The sequence below is a fragment of the Urocampus carinirostris genome, chromosome 6 (genome assembly GCF_059441175.1).
Source record: "Urocampus carinirostris isolate Australia breed hairy pipefish chromosome 6, RoL_Ucar_1.0, whole genome shotgun sequence".
Lineage (NCBI taxonomy): Eukaryota > Metazoa > Chordata > Actinopteri > Syngnathiformes > Syngnathidae > Urocampus > Urocampus carinirostris.
Window position 1 is genome coordinate 9,820,105 of NC_142354.1, and position 16,890 is coordinate 9,836,994.

The 16,890-nt window shown below is 43.1% G+C and overlaps 1 protein-coding gene across 2 annotated transcripts in view; it reads right to left on the bottom strand.

Annotated features, from left to right (window-relative positions):
• The window catches only part of foxp4 (forkhead box P4), a 167,479-nt gene that overhangs the window by 101,569 nt on the left and 49,020 nt on the right, over positions 1-16,890 (bottom strand). For both annotated transcript variants that reach the window (XM_088337790.1, XM_088337789.1), the window contains exon 2: positions 9,847-10,026. In XM_088337790.1, the coding sequence (XP_088193916.1) occupies positions 9,847-10,017 (171 nt within the window). In that variant the 5' untranslated portion in view covers positions 10,018-10,026. The remainder of the gene's footprint in view (positions 1-9,846; positions 10,027-16,890) is intronic.

Below are 16,890 nucleotides of genomic sequence, written 5' to 3' on the forward strand. Positions count from 1 at the left end.
GTGGATGTTGGGTGACCCCCTCACAGCGCCACACGCCGGTAGTGGCGGAAAGAAGCACTACAGTCATGTCCTCTACTTGCAAAAAGGTGCACACAATAGAAAATCCAACCCCAAAATATTCCCAATTTTGTTTATCTCGTTAATTGTGGTCCAAATTTTAAGTTCATCTGTGTGCCACTCAGAATTTCACATCCTTCTAACAAAAAGAGCTGCTATCATGATTTCAGCCAGAAGATGGCATCCGCAAGTAGGATCATTTGAAAGTTACACAGGGTTTGTACACAGTTTGGCCAAATTCAAGCACTTTTAAGGACTTTCAAGGGAAATTTTCATTTTTTTACAGTACTATTAAAATACAAATCCAGTGCCAAACAAGAGCTTAGACATTAGTTTCAAACCCCAACTCCAGCCCCAACCTTATTTTGGAACCCTAAAATGGGTTAGAAAACCGCTTGCAGCCCAATGTCAGGACCTGAACGGAGACAGGACACACTTGCATTATGTTTCTCTCAGTTTTATTGAAAGAAAGGGAAAGGGTTGCACCCACAATCCGGTGATGGCTGGACGCGGGAACCAGGTCGCTCTGAATGCGGAAGTGGGATTTCTGTGGCGAACGGTGGCGGTGGCGGGAACGGAAAAAACGGTTTAGTAGCCCGGACAGGGGAGCATAAAACGTGGTCAGGTTCAGAAACAAGTCAAAAGCCAGGAGAGGAGAGTAAACGTAGTCAGGATCAGAAATGGGTCGAAGCCGGGGACCAGACGGGAGCAAAAACAGGTCGGAGTCGGGGTCGAAAAAGCTTGCCTAGAGTACACTGAGGTTTGCAGACGGACTGACAAAAGAGGACAGATGGGAGTGGGTTTGTATAGGGACAGGGAGCCAATCAGAGTCGCCAATCACAGTCGCCAAAGGAGCGGCCACAGGTGACTCACATCAGTAATCATGACAGCCAAACGCTAGCTCTACATCTAACCCTCGCCCAAACAATACAAAATGTACACCTAGCTCTAAACCTATTTTGGGACCCTACAAAATAAGTGTAAAAGCCTTATTTGAAGCCGAAACCCTAGCTCCTAACCATAGCCTAGCACGTAACCTAAGAAACACCACAAACAATTTCAAGCATTTACAAGCGCCTCACCTAAAATCCATCACTTTTCATTCAACATTCAAATTCGAGCATTTTCAAGGATTTCAAGCCTCCGTACAAACCCTGACACTGTAAAAGGATGGAGCCTTGGTGCGACCTGTTGAGCCCACCCAAAAAAAGGTTCTTACTTTCAAAGTGGAAAAGAAAAAACAGGTTTCTCGGGACGCTCAAGAGAATCCGGCTTTGCTCAATGACCCCTGAAAGGGTTACCATGACGATGCCCCCTGCGGATGAACAGAACAGTCAACATGTCCCCCCGCCCCCCAAAAAAAGAAAAGAAAAAGAAAAGTGTGTGTGTGTGTTATTTAAGTATGTGAAGTGCTTCTAAAGAGTCCCATGGCAACCTGGGCCTGAGCTGGCAACAGTGCACAACTCCACAACAAAGACGACACGGGTTCTTTTCCCCGTTCAGCCTTTTCCCGTTCCCTCTACTCCCGTTACATCTTTTTCCGTTCCCTCTTTTCCCATTCCTTTTTTCCCGCAGTTTTTTCTCATTTAGTCTTTCCTCATTCAGCTTTCCACGTTCCATCTTTTCCCGTTCTGTCTTTTCCTGTTCCCTCTATTTCCATTTCCTCTATTCCCGTCTGGTCTTTTGCCGTCCTTTTTTTCCCATTCTGAATTTTCCCATTCATTTTTTTTTGCATTTTTTTCCATTTTCCCATTTATTCTTTTCTCATTTAATCTTTCCTCATTCATCTTTCTGCCTTTTGTCTTTTCTCGTTTCAGCTTTTTCCATTCTGACTTTTCCCATCTGTTTTTTTCCATGCAGTCTTTTCTCATTCAGTCTTTCCTCGTTCAGACTTTTCCTGTTCTGTCTTTTCCCGTTCCGCCTTTTCTTTCATTTTTTTCCCATTTAGTCTTTTCTTGTTTAGTCGTTCGTCATTTAGTCTTTTCCCGTTCCCTATTTTCCCATTTTGTCTTTTCCCGTTCCCTCTATTCCCGTTCTGTCTATTCCAGTTCTATTTTTTTCCTGTTCTGACTTTTCCCATTCATTTTTTTCACAGTTTTTTCCCATTAAGTCTTTCCTTATCCATCTTTCTGCCTTCTGTCTTTTCCCGTTCCCTCTGTTCCTGTTTTGTCTTTTTTCGTTCGTTTATTTTTCGTAGTTTCTTGCCATTTAGTCTTTCCTCGTTTAGTCTTTCTTCATCTAGTATTTCCTCATTCAGTCTTTTCCCGTTCCTTCCTATCCGCTCCCTTCTGGGTTCCTGCATCGGCGGTGTCTTTTCTCCAACAATCTTCGAGGACCAAAGTGTGTTTTAACGCTTGTTTTGGTCCGGACGGCCCAGCAAAATAGGATATCGATCTCAAAAATGGCTCTCATTTCAATAGGAATAATTCTTTGCTAATGTGTTTAACCCGTTAAGCGAATCGATTCATCGATATATATATTCTTTGAATGATTCCAATTTATTGAATTTGTTCGGCCATTTTCATATGGTTGTACGCAGTGAATAGATAATCAATATGTTCTTTTACTCTTTTAAATGCATTCCCCTTCAAAATAAAATATCTCTTTCGCGACCGAAAGAGAAACCGGATCGCCGGTGCTTCGGAGGCTCCGCCCCTGCGCCCGTGACTCCCATTGACCTCTGACCCCCACTGACCTCAATCCTAAAGGGGTCGGAAACGTTTAAAGGACGAGCGTCCGTCCCTGATTTAGTGGACGTCCCGACGAGACGGGCATGCAAATATGTCCACCTAATGTGAAATCCTTTTCGCTTTTTCCTTCCTATTCCCGTCTGCCGTGACCCCCGAGTGAACCCTAGAGGACGTCTCAAGGTCACCGAGGATGTCCCGGTGACCGGCGGTCACCTGACATGACTCGCCCCCATTCGCGCATCACCGGCCAATCGCGGCTCTCCCGTCGTCGAGACGTCGAATCGCATTATCGGGGTTTGTGGATTGCTACTTAAAGGGACAGTGTGTATGTAGTGTTGTACGTGTTGCCTCGTCGCAGGGTTGTCTAACTCGTCTGAGCCTGGGGGCCACATCGTAAGTGAAACTCTCACAGGGCCTAACTAGTAGATTAGAGAGAGGCAGAGAACAGGAGGGAGACCAAGAGAGACTGCGAGAGAGAGAGAAAGAGAGAGAGAAAGCAAAATCAGAGAAAGATAGATGAGAAAAGAGATAATGTGAGAAAGCGAGAAAGAAAAAGAGAAACAAAAGAAAGACAGAGAGAGAAACAAGAGTGAAATAAAAGATAAAAAGAAGAGACAGAGAGATGGAGAAAGAAAGAGAAAATATGAAAATAGGAGCTAAAAATAGAAGATAAAGTGGGAGAAATAGAGCAAAGAGGAAAAAAGAAATGGAGAAACAAAGGAATGGCATGAGAGAAATAAAGGAAATAAAGGAGAAAAAGAGATAGAGCGAAAGAGAAACAGAGAAAACTAGAGAGGGAGAGTAAGTACTATAGCTCCAATTGCTTTGCGAGTGGTGCCTGGTTTTGTCAGCATCAAGTTGACATATTTCAAACCGCGGCTGTTTTTTCTCTTGCGCTTCTCTGGTTGTTGCCTCGTGTTTAACACAGGCGTCTCATTAAGTTGTGAAGCCCAAAAACAAGTGCTAAAAAGCATAAGTAGGAATAAAAACTAGGTAGACACATTGTTCGCCAAGCCCGAAGAGAAATCATGGAAAACTAATTGACCGCTAAAAACATTCAAATAATAATAAAAAAATAAAAAAACAGTAAGATGTTAAATATGAACCCTTTGACGATGTAAAATTGGCTTCAAAAGGCAATTGCAGACGTACCCAAAGTCAATTGATTGCTAGTCTTTCTTTCTCTCTTTTTCTGTCTTTATTTCTATTCACTCTCACTCTTTTTCTCGCTCGCTCCCTTTGCTTCTTGTCTTTTGCTTTCTCTTTGTTTTTCTTTTTCAATCTCCTCTCACTTTCTTTTTCCAACTCTCTCTCTCGCTCTCTCATTCACCTTTTCTAGGTGTCTCTCTCGCTCTTTCTCTCTTTCTGTAATTTTTCTCTCTTTCTCATGCTCTCTCTCTATCTTTCTCTCTGCTTTTTCTGTTTTTTTCACTCTCTTTTTCAGGCCCGCTCTCTATCTTTCTCTACGCTCTTTCTGTTTTTTATTTTCTCTCTGTCTGTCTGTCTGTCTCTCTGTGTCTCTCTCTCTCTCTCTCTCTCTCTCTCTCTCTCTCTCTCTCTCTCTCTCTCTCTCTCTCTCTCTCTCGGAGGTGTGATATATATATATAAATTCAACTTACAACTGTTTAAGAAGACGGCAATCGAAGCACCCCTCCTTTCGGTGATGGACTGCCCCGAAATTGCAACGTGACAAACGGGAGTGGAGAAGGAGGGCCCCCCGACAATTTGCAGCACCCCTTCAACCGAAATTCCTCGGAGCGCCGGGGAATGACTTGAGTTAGTCGGAGGGACGGGCGGGGGTGCGGGGTGGCGTCGGGGGGTTATGTGATGAGTGGCACCCCCGAAAGGAAACGGCAGCGCTTTGTCGCCGACTCTTTGGCTCTCTCGGGCCATCATCGCGGGCTGCTACTACTTGGACCGAGGTTGCCGCAAGAAAAGGAAAAAAGAAAAAGAGAAAAAAAAGTGAAGAAAAAAGGGGGAGGAAAAGCAGGAAAGGGGTCGAGACACCTGGTTCTCGTCGGGACACACATAGTGTTGCCAGGTATACGAGTGGTAGGGTGGTCGCGAACAAAACGGCACATAGAGCCAACTCTTTGGAGTGAGCGTCGAGAGCCGGCTCCCCAGCAATAAACGCTCTCACTCCCTCTTTTTTCTCTCTTCAACTCTCTCTTTCTGTTAAACTTGTTTTTCTCTCTCTCTCTCTCTTTATTCAACTTACTCTATTCTTCTCTTTCCCTGCTCTCTTTCTGTTGAACCTGTTTTTTCTCTCTTTTTCTCTTTTCCCGCTCTCTTTCAGTTGAAATCGCTTTCTCTCTTTCTCTCCCGCTTCCATTTGTCACTCTCTCTCTCTCTCCCTTTTTTTGTCTCTTGCACACCCTCTCTCTATATTTCTCAGTCTTTATCTTTCGTTTTTCTCTCTCTTTTGCTCTGTTTCTCCATCTTTCTCCCTCTTTCTTTACCTCTCGCGCTCTTTTTCTCTATTTCTATTACGCGCTCACTCTCTTTTTCTAATTCTCTATTTCCATTTCTATCTCGCGCTCAATCTCTCTCTCTCTTTCTCACAATCATTTTCTGTCTTTCTCGCTCTCTCTGTCTCTCTTGCTTGGTCTTTCAGTATTCCCTCTTTTTATTTCCAAATTGCAATCACTCACTCTTTTTCTGACTCTCCTATCTCTTTCTATAACACTCTTACTCTCATTTTCTCACTTGCTCTCTCGTTCTCACTCGCTCTTTTTCTCACTCTCTATCTCTTTCTATGTCGCTCTTACTCTCTTTTTCTCACTTGTTCTTTCTCGTTCTCACTCACTCATTATCCCTCCATCTCTCTCTTGCTCTGTCGCTCAGTTTTCCTCTCTCTATTTCCAAATTGCAATCACTCACCTTTTTTCTTACTCTCCCTCTCTTTCTATATTGCTCTTACTCTTTTTCTCACCTAATCTCTTTCTATGTCGCTCTTATTCTCTTTTTCTCACTTGCTCTTTATCACTCTCTCTCTCTCCCTTTTTCTCTATCTCTCTATATCTCACGCTCACTCTCTTGTGTTCTCACTATATTGCTCTCTCACTCGCTTTCTCTCTTGTTTGCTTCGTATAAAAGATGACTGATTACTGTGTGCATCATGTTTCATTAATAATCATTGTTTTTTTATGAACTCAAAGAGCCGGCTCTTTTCAGTGAGCCGATGCAAAAGAGCCAGAATTCCCGAGACTTTGCGAGGATGGATCCCGCTAACCTGCCCCCCCCCCCCCCATTTCCCCTACGCATCACGGCGTGTCAACACCCGCGCCATCTCCACATTGCGCTCTCACTTTTCCCCTCCTGCTTTGTTGTGCCCCCCTCCCCAACGTGATGGGGCAGAACTGGTTTTTCGGAACCCCCCCTCCCCATTTCTCTGTTCTTTCTGGGGATGCAGACAGGCCGCATTCCACAGGGGGGCCCAGGCGCCCTTTTTCTGACACGTCTCAGCGCTAAATCCCCCCTCCCCATTTTTGAAGGCCCACCAATGACCACCGCCTCTTCTTTTGGACCCTCCCCCTTCAGAAGCTGCCGGCTCCATTTTTTCTGCAAGCGGACGTGGCGTCGGGCAGACCTGCACGATCCCAAATCATAACATGTGGCTAGAGAAGGAAACAGTGAGAAAAATTCAAAGATGTCTTAACCTCGGCGCTCAATGACACTGAATAACGAACCCAGGTTTATTTACACAGAACAGTGGCTAGCAGTGAGCCATTGCCAACAGTCAAGTGGCAAACATGAGTGGTTAGATAAGGAAACAGTGGAAGACGCCCAAATCATGGAGAAAAATGACCTTCAGTTGCCTAACCTGCAAAGAAGGAGCAACTAACAATAACAACAGTGGCTCATGACAAGAAATTGCCAGCAGCCAAGCGATTAACGTACGGGGCTAAAGAAGAAAACAGTGAAGAAAAAGTCATATATGCCTAAATCAGGGACAGTGAAGTACAAACAATGGTTTGTTTGCACAGAGCAGCTAACAAAAATGCTTAAGAGTGAGACATAGCCTGCAGCTAGGTGACTAACATGAGTTGCTAGAGAAGAAAACAAAGGGAAAAATACTTCTTAATTACGGCACTTAGCCGCACTGTAGTACAAACCAGGGTTTATTTACACAGATCAGCTAACAATAGTGGCTACCAGTGATCTACACGAGTGGCTGAAGAAGGAAACAGTGGAAAAAAGTCATAGATGCTTTAATCCCACCACTCAGGGACACTGAAGTACAAACCAAGGTTTACCTTCATAGGGCGGCTACAAATAGGGGCTAACTGCGAGGCATAGTCGACAGCCAAGGGACTAACAAGAGTGGCTAGAGAAAGAAACAACAGGAAAAATACTCAAAGATGAATGAATCACTGCACTCAGTGACACTGTAGAAGAAGCCAAGGTTCATTTACACAGAGCAGCTAATAATAGTGTGTAGGGGCAAGCCATAGGCTGCGTCCAAGCTGCAAAGAAGAGTGGCTAGAGAAGGAAACAGTAGAAAAAGGCCCATTTTTAGCACTAAACATGTGTGGCCCGCGAGCCTTAGTTTCCTCACTAGTAAGGAGCGGCGGTGGCACGTTTGAGGCAACGTTGAAATGTGGAGCAAAGGTTGTGCTTGTCTTTCGCAGTCGACTGTTGACCCGAGCGCCCAAAAAAAAAAAAAAAAAAAAAAGTTGGAGTGAGCGAGAGGAAGAGAAAAAAAGATGGAAAGCGAGAAGTCGGCATGTTTGTGGTCGGGGAGGAAATGGCAGCGCGCACACAGGTGCAAAAACAGCCCCGAAAGAAAGGAACGCTTTGTGCGGCCTACAGCTCGAAATTTACGCGTGCGCGCTAGCCGAGGAAGCCCTTTCGAGATGGGGGGCCCCCCAAACGCCAGCGACGAGGCCCCAAGTTTTCGTCTGAATCATTAGGCGGGCGGGCTTCGGGGCCGTTGCCAAAAACGCTAAATAGACCGTTTCCTTCAATTTGTCACATGGAGAAAAATAAGTCCGGTTAGCATCTTAAAGAGTTTGGCTTCTGAACCCTGCGGAGAAAATGAATACATGAGTGACCGAAGAAGGAAACAGTGGAAATAAAAGTCAAAAGGGGCATGTGCTAGAGGCAAAATTCAGCGGCATTATCGACAAGAGGGTGGAAAAATAAGTTGAAAATGACCTGCACCAGATGCCTGAATTCCCAAACTCTGTAACATTAAGGACTAGAGAAGGAAACGGCAAAAGAAGCTGTTAATGACCTGCGCTAGAATCCTGAATCACGTAACTCTGCGACATGAGTGACTAGAGAATAAAACAGTGGAGCTTGAAAGTCATAAGTAACACGTGTCAGACCAACTGAACAACTGAACTCAACAACAAGAGTGACTAGAAAAGAAAACAGTGGAAGTTGAAAGTCATGGGCGCAACAAGCCAGAACAACTGAACTCAGCAACAAGAGTGACTAGAGAAGGAAACAGGGGCATAAAAACAAAAAGGAAATGTGCTAGAGGCCTGAATGGCAAAATTCAGCGGCATTATCGACTAGAGAAGGAAACAGTAGGGTGGAAAAATAAGTTGAAAATGAAACGCGCCAGAACAACTGAACAACTAAACTCAGCAACAAGAGTGACTAGAAAGGAAAACAGTGGAAGTTGAAAGTCACAGGCGCAACAAGCCAGAACAACTGAACTCAGCAACAAGAGTGACTAGAGAAGGAAACAGGGGCATAAAAACAAAAAGGAAATGTGCTAGAGGCCTGAATGGCAAAATTCAGCGGCATTATCGACTAGAGAAGGAAACAGTAGGGTGGAAAAATAAGTTGAAAATGAAACGCGCCAGAACAACTGAACAACTAAACTCAGCAACAAGAGTGACTAGAAAGGAAAACAGTGGAAGTTGAAAGTCACAGGTGCAACAAGCCAGAACAACTGAACTCAGCAACAAGAGTGACAAGTGAAGGAAACAGTGGAAGTTGAACGTCATAGGTGCAACACGCCAGAACGACTGAACTCAGCAACAAGAGTGACTAGAGAAAGAAACTGTGGAAGTTGAACGTCATAGGCAAAACACGCCAGAACAACTGAATTTGGCAACAAGAGTTACTAGGGAAGGAAACAGGGGAATAAATTAAAAAATGACAACTGCTATTATCCTTAATTTATAGAATTCAGCGACATGAGTGACAAGTCTAAAGAAGGAAACAATGGGGAAAAGAGTTAAAGATGACTTTTGTTGGATCCTTGAATCAGAGAAGTCAGCGACATGAGTGATTAGAGGAGGAAAGAGTAAAAGACGTTCAAACATGACCTGTTCCAGATGCCTAAATCATGGAACTCAGCGACATGAGTGACTAAAGAAGGAAACAGGGCAAGAAAAGTTGAAGATGACATGTGCCAAATGCCTGAATCACAGAAATTTACAGTGAACGATAAGAGACATAAAGGATGAAGCAGGACCAACTAAGTATAACGGCTAGCCCTGACCTGGAGTCAAGAGGCCAACATGAGTGGCTAGAGAAGGAAACAAAGGGAAAAAGTTGAAAATGCCTGATGCACGGCACTAAGTGACATTGAAGTACAAACCAAGGTTTATTTACAATAGGGGTCTAACAATAGTGGCGAACGGCAAGCCATAGCCTGCAGCCAAGTGAATAACATGAGTGGCTAGAGAAGGAAACAAAGGGAAAAAGTTGAAAATACCCGATTCACGGCACTAAGTGAAACTGAAGTACAAACCAAGGTTTATTTACGCAAAGTATCTAACAATAGTGCCTAACGGCGAGCCATAACCTGCAGCCAAGTGACTAACCTGAGTAGCTAGAGAAGGAAACTGCAGATAAGAAACCTTCCCTTTAATTTTCATGATTTTTGAAACAATTTTGATTGAGATAGGATTCCTTGAAATAGGAAAAGAGGAAAACAAAATCTGAGACATAAATTATTTTTGGGCAGTGTGAGAATGCAAATGAAAAAAATAAAGGGGGGAAAAAAGGCTCCTTGAAGCTGATTGGCCGGATGAGCCAGTTAAGGGACACGCGTGTGCGTTACGTGACGACAGATGTGTAGTGTACATACAGTACATACGTGGCAATTAAAAAAAAAAAAAAAAAAAAAATGACTCACCTGTTGCTGTTGCAGGTGCAGCAGATCCACGGGGCTGATCTCTCCGTTGGCGTCTCCGTTGGCCCCGCCCTCTCGCCCGCCCCCTCCGTCCGATTGGCTGCTCAGGCTGCTGACTCCGTTCTGATTGGACGGCGTCGTTCGAAGGGTATCAGAGGCCGATTCCACCATCATCACTGGCACCTGCCGGGGGCAAAATACGGATTTTCAAAATAAAATACTAGAGAGGGGAACATAGTTGGAAATATGACTCGAATTGGACCACATTGGATGTTTTAAACTGAATTTGAACGGAATTTGCTCTATGTCTCATATCCAAAAGAAGTCTTTATTAAGTCGAAAAAGTCTTAAAATATATTGAAAAGACAACTTGAGTTATGACATGAGTGACTACAAGCTGTTTGCACCCCTTTTTTATGGCCAAATTCAAGCACTTTTCAACCACTTTTAAGTTTTCAAGAGAAAAATCCAGTAACTAAAATAGAGTCGCTATCTTGCTGCTAGCACACATTTTAGATAGATAAAGAGATAGATATAAAGAGATAGATATAGAGATAGATAAATATATATATAGATAGATAGATAGATAGATAGATAGATAGATAGATAGATAGATAGATAGATAGATAGATAGATAGATAGATAGATAGATAGATAGATAGATAGATAGATAGATAGATAGATAGATAGATAGATAGATAGATAGATAGATAGATAGATAGATAGATAGATAGATAGATAGATAGATAGATAGATAGATAGATAGATAGATAGATAGATAGATAGATAGATAGATAGATAGATAGATAGATAGATAGATAGATAGATGCTGAGAGAGGAGTCTGAAACACCTGTCCTTTTGGATGCGACAATAGGGGGCAGTAAAGCTTCAAGTGACATCTCGATAATGAGAACTGGGGCCACCACCGGTGTCATTTTTAAGTCAAGTCAGGTCATGTTTATTTGTGACGCCGTTAATCACAAGGAGTCTCAAAGGGCTGCACAGACCAAATATTATTACTGATTACGGACTGATTTAAAACCTACACGAGGGCAAGGAAAAACTCAAAACCTGAAGAAACCTTGAAAAGAGACCACAAACATAAAGTTTGATTTTTTGGGGACAAAATTTGGACCAGGTCAACATTATGTTTGGACTTTGGGTGAAAAACCCTGTTCGTTGATCTTAATCTCAAAGAGATCTAAGCTCGATAGCTGATGTCCTACAGAGGTCTTTATTAGGTCAAAATGGCCCCAGAATGTTTGGAAACTTAAGCAAACACGCGTCGGTAAAAAAAAAAGGGTCACGAGGCACCAACAAAGCCACACCTGAATCCGATTTTTTCGGGGGGATCACACAGAAACTGCCAAACAAAAAAAAGACCTGGTTCCTCCCCGTCATCAGAGCACAGGAGCGCCGCTAGCGCTTCCGCGAGGCTCTTTTGAAGCGCCTTCACAGGGCCCCGTCTAATTAGAGCGCCCTCGTCGCGCAAAAAGTCGACAAAACGCGGCGTTCCTGGATGTGTTGTTGTTTTTTTTCCGGGCGGGAAACAACGCCGCCTGGCAAATACGCCTTTTCCATCGTTAGCGAACGCCGGCGTGGGAGTCGGCGCCCCGACAAGCTAATACCATCCGAAAACAAAAAGCCGAGCTAGCGCGCTGACGCTAATGACGAGCGTCGGCTCCCTTTTAGAAATTAAAGGAGGAGGCGCGGCGGCTTTTTACACGGGGACTTGAGACGGGTACACAAAACGCCGTCGAGAGTCGCTTCTTTTTCTGAGGGAGGAACGAAAAAGACCTTTCATCAGGGTTGGCGGCGGCAGGTGAGGAGGGGCCAAAAGACGAGCGGCCCCGTTAATGGGATGCTGCCGGCGGGGGCCCCCGACACGCTTTTGGAAAAGTGGGAAAGATGCAAAGGGAACGGGTCGACTCGTGTGCCACCGTGGGGTCAAAATGAGCCAATTTGGACCATTCCTGCACTTGGGTCCCTTTGAGATGAACAACACGGTGAGTGTTGTCATCTTGCAAAAGAAACAAGCAGAAAAACAGATTTTTTTGTTTTGAAAGGTTAAAAAATCTTATGGTTTGCTAATCCTTTCCACCATAAAACAAATATGGTATCCTCGGACCCAAAAAGTGTCATTTTGTTATCATCCACACACAAAAAAATCATGTTAATAATAAGAAAAAATGTATAGTGACCCCAAAATGTGGCTAGCAAAAAACTAGCGAGAGAAGCTACTAAGTAGCCCAGTAAAACATTGCAGAAACAAAGCATTATTTGTCAAGCATTGGGACCCTGAATCACAGGACTCAGTGACATGAGTGACTAAAGAAGGAAACAGTGGGAAAAAGCTTGAACGAGTAAGTGACTAGAGAATGAAACAGAATAAGAAAAAATGGACATGTGCTAGATTCCTGAATCATGGAAGTCAGCTACATAAGTAACTAAAAACAGATGACGATGACCAGAAAACTGAACTCAGCATCATTGTACTCAGCAACATGAGTGACTACAGAAGGAAAACGGTAGGAAAAAAAGATGACATGTTCCAAATGCCTGAATGACACACCTTGGGAAATAAGTGACTAGATAAGGAAACACAACAAAAGCATACGCCAAATTCCTAAAATCGTGGAACTCAGCTACATAAGTAAGTAGAGTAGGAAATAGTGAAGAAAAAAGTTGAAACTGACTTGCACAGGTAACTACACCGAATGACATGAGTCACTAGAGAGCAAAATCGAGAAACCCATTCCCCAAAATAAGACAACGACCAATTATCTGAATCATTGTATTCAGCGACATGAGTGACTGGAGAGGGAAATCGGGAAATCAATTCCGAAAAAAGACAATTGCCAATAATCTGAATCATTGTATTCAGCAACATGTGTGACTAGAGAGGGAAATCGAGAAAAAAAATCCCCAAAAAGTGACAATGACCAATGATCTGAAATATTGTATTCAGCGACATGAGTGACGAAAGAGGAATTCGAGAAAAAAATTCCTCCCCCAAAAAACAATGACCAATAAACTAAATCATTGTACTCAGCAACATGAGTGACTAGAGAGGGAAAACGGAAGAAAAAAAGAGGTTGAAGATGACAATTGTAATATGCCTGAATCACAAAACTCGGTGACTAAAGAAGTTCTCAGTGCAAACGACAAAAAATGAATTAATTGCCAAACGCTCGAGTTACGTAAGTGAGCAACATGAGTGACTAGAGAAGGAGAGGAAAAAAAAACGCGTTTCATCGAGGATCGGTCGACTCGTGTGCAACGTTGAGGTCCAAATGACCCAATTTGGACTATCCCCATACTTTGGTTAGTTTATTTAGATTAAAATGCCCGCCAAATCAATTTGTTTGCTAAAATAAACAGAAAAAGACGCTATCTTAGACCCAAAAGGGTCCTTTTGTTTTCAACCATACACAAAAAAGTCATGTTGATATAAAAAATCAAATAAAAAAAAAAATCATGCTTAGAATAATATACACAAGAATGTGGCTTTTTACTAAATTAAACGATTTAAAAGCGCTATTTCCCCCTGTCCCGTTTTTTGCTCCTGTTTGTCTCCCGCTACGATCTGTTTTGATCTCGACCACGTCTGCTCTCCCGTTCCGAATAACGATCCGTTTCCGATCCTGACCGCGTCTTTGCTCTATCTCGGCTACTGACCTGTTTTTTTTTGTTTCCGACACTGCCATCCGCGTTCAGAGCGACCTGCTTTCCGTGTCCAGCAATCCCCGGATCGTGGGCACAACCCTTTCCCTTTACCTACTAAAACTTGTAAGAAACGTTACGCGACTGTTTCTGTTCTGGCCTCTACATAAATAGTCCAAAGATTAACTTTAGAAATGAGTCAGATTTAGCAGCCTTTCTACATTTAATAATTGACCCATTGTTATAATAATAATATTTAGTTATCATTATTTGAATTAATTATTCGTATGTTTATTTTTTTCCTCAAAATAAATTCAAAATAATTTGAGCTATATTTCTATATTTTCATTGATGATAGCTATTTTTACAAAAAAAATCTTAAATTGTTAAAATTAAAAAAAAAAATCAAGGAAAAGAGCAAAAATGATCCACCTTAGGCTATATCAAATTAAAAAAAACTGGTCAGTGAGGAGAATAATGACTGGAGAGCAAAAATGTGGTCGAGATCAAAAATGGGTCGTATCCGGAAACAGACGGGAGCAAAAACGGGACAGGTGGGACTCAAGGTTGAAAAAGGCTTCCCCAGTATACACAGAGGTGCGCAGACGGACTGACAACAGGTGAAGGAAAGGAGTGGGTTTAACTAGGGACAGTGGGCCAATCAGATTCCAAGGCAGTTGGCGCCAAAAGAGCGGGCACAGCTGAGTCACATCAGTAATCATGACATTATCTGCACCGCTTATCCTCAGTAGGGTTGCGGGGGTGCCGGAGCCCGTCCCAGTCATCTTCGGCAGGGAACACCCTCAACTGCTTGCCAGCCGGTCGCAGGGCATACTATTTATCTATAATTAATTTTTAATTTTTAATTAATTATATGTAATTTAACTAAAACAGTTCTGCTATATTCAATTATAATAGCCAAAATTGTATTTTTTTTTACTAACAATTCTTAGTTTTATATACTTGATAAGAATATTTGAACAGCTTTCTGCTGTTTCAGATACCTGGGTCACTCTAAGTATTATCGTCTCGGGATCAAGAGGTCGCGGGTTCGATTCCCGGCTTTTCCGTGTTATATGTCGAAGTGTCCCCGAGCAAGACACTGAATCCCTAATGCCCCCGATAAGCATCGCTGATTCCCTATTGGTGTGTGAGTGTGTGTGTGAATGGGTAAGTGTGAAGCACATTGTAAAGCGCTTTGGGAGCTCTTCATTGACTTGAAAAGCGCTATAGAAATGCAGACCGTTTCATTTACCATGATGTCCAAGTGGTATATCGATCAAAACCCGACGGGTTCATTTACATCCGCGACGTCTCCCCTCTCCCGAGCGGTTATTCTAACGATTGCGTCCTCATCGCCGAGATCTCCTCCTCCGCCTCCGGGTACCGGGGTCAAACGACTCCCGTGGGGGACATCTGCCGCTCGCGCTTCCTCCTTGACCTTATTAGCTGTTTTCGCAAAAACCGGAGGGCGGGCAAGGACCTCATGGAGACGCCGGGCGCCTCCTTGAGTGCGAGGCCCGTCACGTTTTGCTTAATGGGCGCGTAGAAGCCGACGTGGTGGAGGTCGGGGAAAAGGCAGCGGCATAAATCTGCCCCGGAGTCTTTGATTATAGCGCTCGGTCGCTCGCACCGTAGCCACGAGGTGAAAGCGTTTTTGGCAGCGGGCGGTGAAAGAGACCTGCCCCGACAGGCCTGGTTCGGGTCTCGTCGTTTTTTTGTCGAGCCCCGCCCACCTCCGCTTGAACCCCTGACCTGGGAGCGCCGGAACAGAAGGAGGGTTGGGAAACGCCAGAACATACAGTAGAAGTCGCGTAGCTCTCAACCTCAGGCAATCGCTCGCCTTATTAATAATTGCCCGACGCGTCACCTGACTGTCTACATGCAGGGTTCCAAATTCCAGCACTTTGAATGCCCTTTCAAGGCCAATCGTTCCATTTTTCCCACTACCTTCAAATGAAAAAAATCCAGCGTTGACTTTGATGACTTAAAAAGGTTGCTCTCTAGCCGCTAGCAGATACTTTGCGCTATTTTGAGCCGTTCCTACCTTTTTGTGTCAATGTTGTAAACTGACATGAATTCTGCCATTCTGCTTTAACATCACACCAGCAGCTTCACTTGTTTATAAACACAGGAAGAGCTCAATAGGTGTAGGGTAAAGAGAGTTCAATACAGAAAAAAAAAAAAAAAAAAGAAAATACTGTATGTATGCTTTTTTTTTTTAATTATTTAAATTTGTATTTTTTTGCGTGATTTTCAAAATATCTGTTCTAAATTGGTTAAAATAGAATAATGAATAGTTGTTTATTATTTATTTTTAGTACTGAAGATGTCATGATTACTGAAGCGACTCAGCTGTGCCCGCTCCTTTGGCGGGTTCTGATTGGCTCCCAACCAGTATTTGAAACCAGTCCTGTCTGTCCCCTTTTGTCAGTCCGTCTGCGAACCTCTGTTTTTACAAGGCAAGCCTTTTTCGACCCTGACGCCCGCCTGTCCCGTTTTTGCTACTGTTTGTCTCCGGTTATGACCCGTTTTGACCCCGACCACGTCTGTTCTCCTGTCCCGACTTACGACCCCTTTCTAACCCCGACCACGTTTTTGCTCTCCAATTGCTTGCTACGGACTTCCGCGTTCGGAGCATAATCAGAGTACGACAGCGACTTGCTTCCTGCGCCCAGGCGCAGCCTTTTCTCTTCTCTTTCCTCCAATAAAACTTGTGAGAAATGTAACGCATTTGGGTCCTGTTTCCGTTCTGATCCTGACAGAAGATTTAATATCTTTAAATTTATTTGATTGTTTTGCATTTTCTGGGATTTTGTATTGATGTTCGACTTAAAATCAGTTTGTAATAAGCTAAAATGAAGCTGTGGTTTACAAAAAAATGTGTTGATTTGTTAATTATTTAAATTATATTTCTTATGTTTTGCAGGGATGCCCTGCAACACATGAAATTACTAATTACAAAATAATTTGGTGGAAAATATTTTATCTTTATCGATAATATACAGTGAAAAAAAAAGAAAAATCTGAAGAGCCAAAAAAAAAAAGAGTTTCCTAAATAGAGCTGTCCCTTTGAAGGCGACCAGTAGGGGCAGTGATGTTTCACAAGCATCGCCATTACGATGAGCCTCCAGAGGCTTGTTAGTGTCATTTTTACGCAATTAAATATATATATCTTTAAAATCCCCATTTATTCAGTAGTCAAACTGCCAAGAAACATAACAATGGCGACAATTTCAAGCATTTCAAGCACTTTACCCAAAATTCAAGTATTTTCCTGACATTAAAATTGTGTTTTCAAGGATTTCAAGCACCTGTACAGACCTTGCCTTATTAAGCGATAATAAACCTTACAAACACAAGAAGGCACCTATTTACTCACC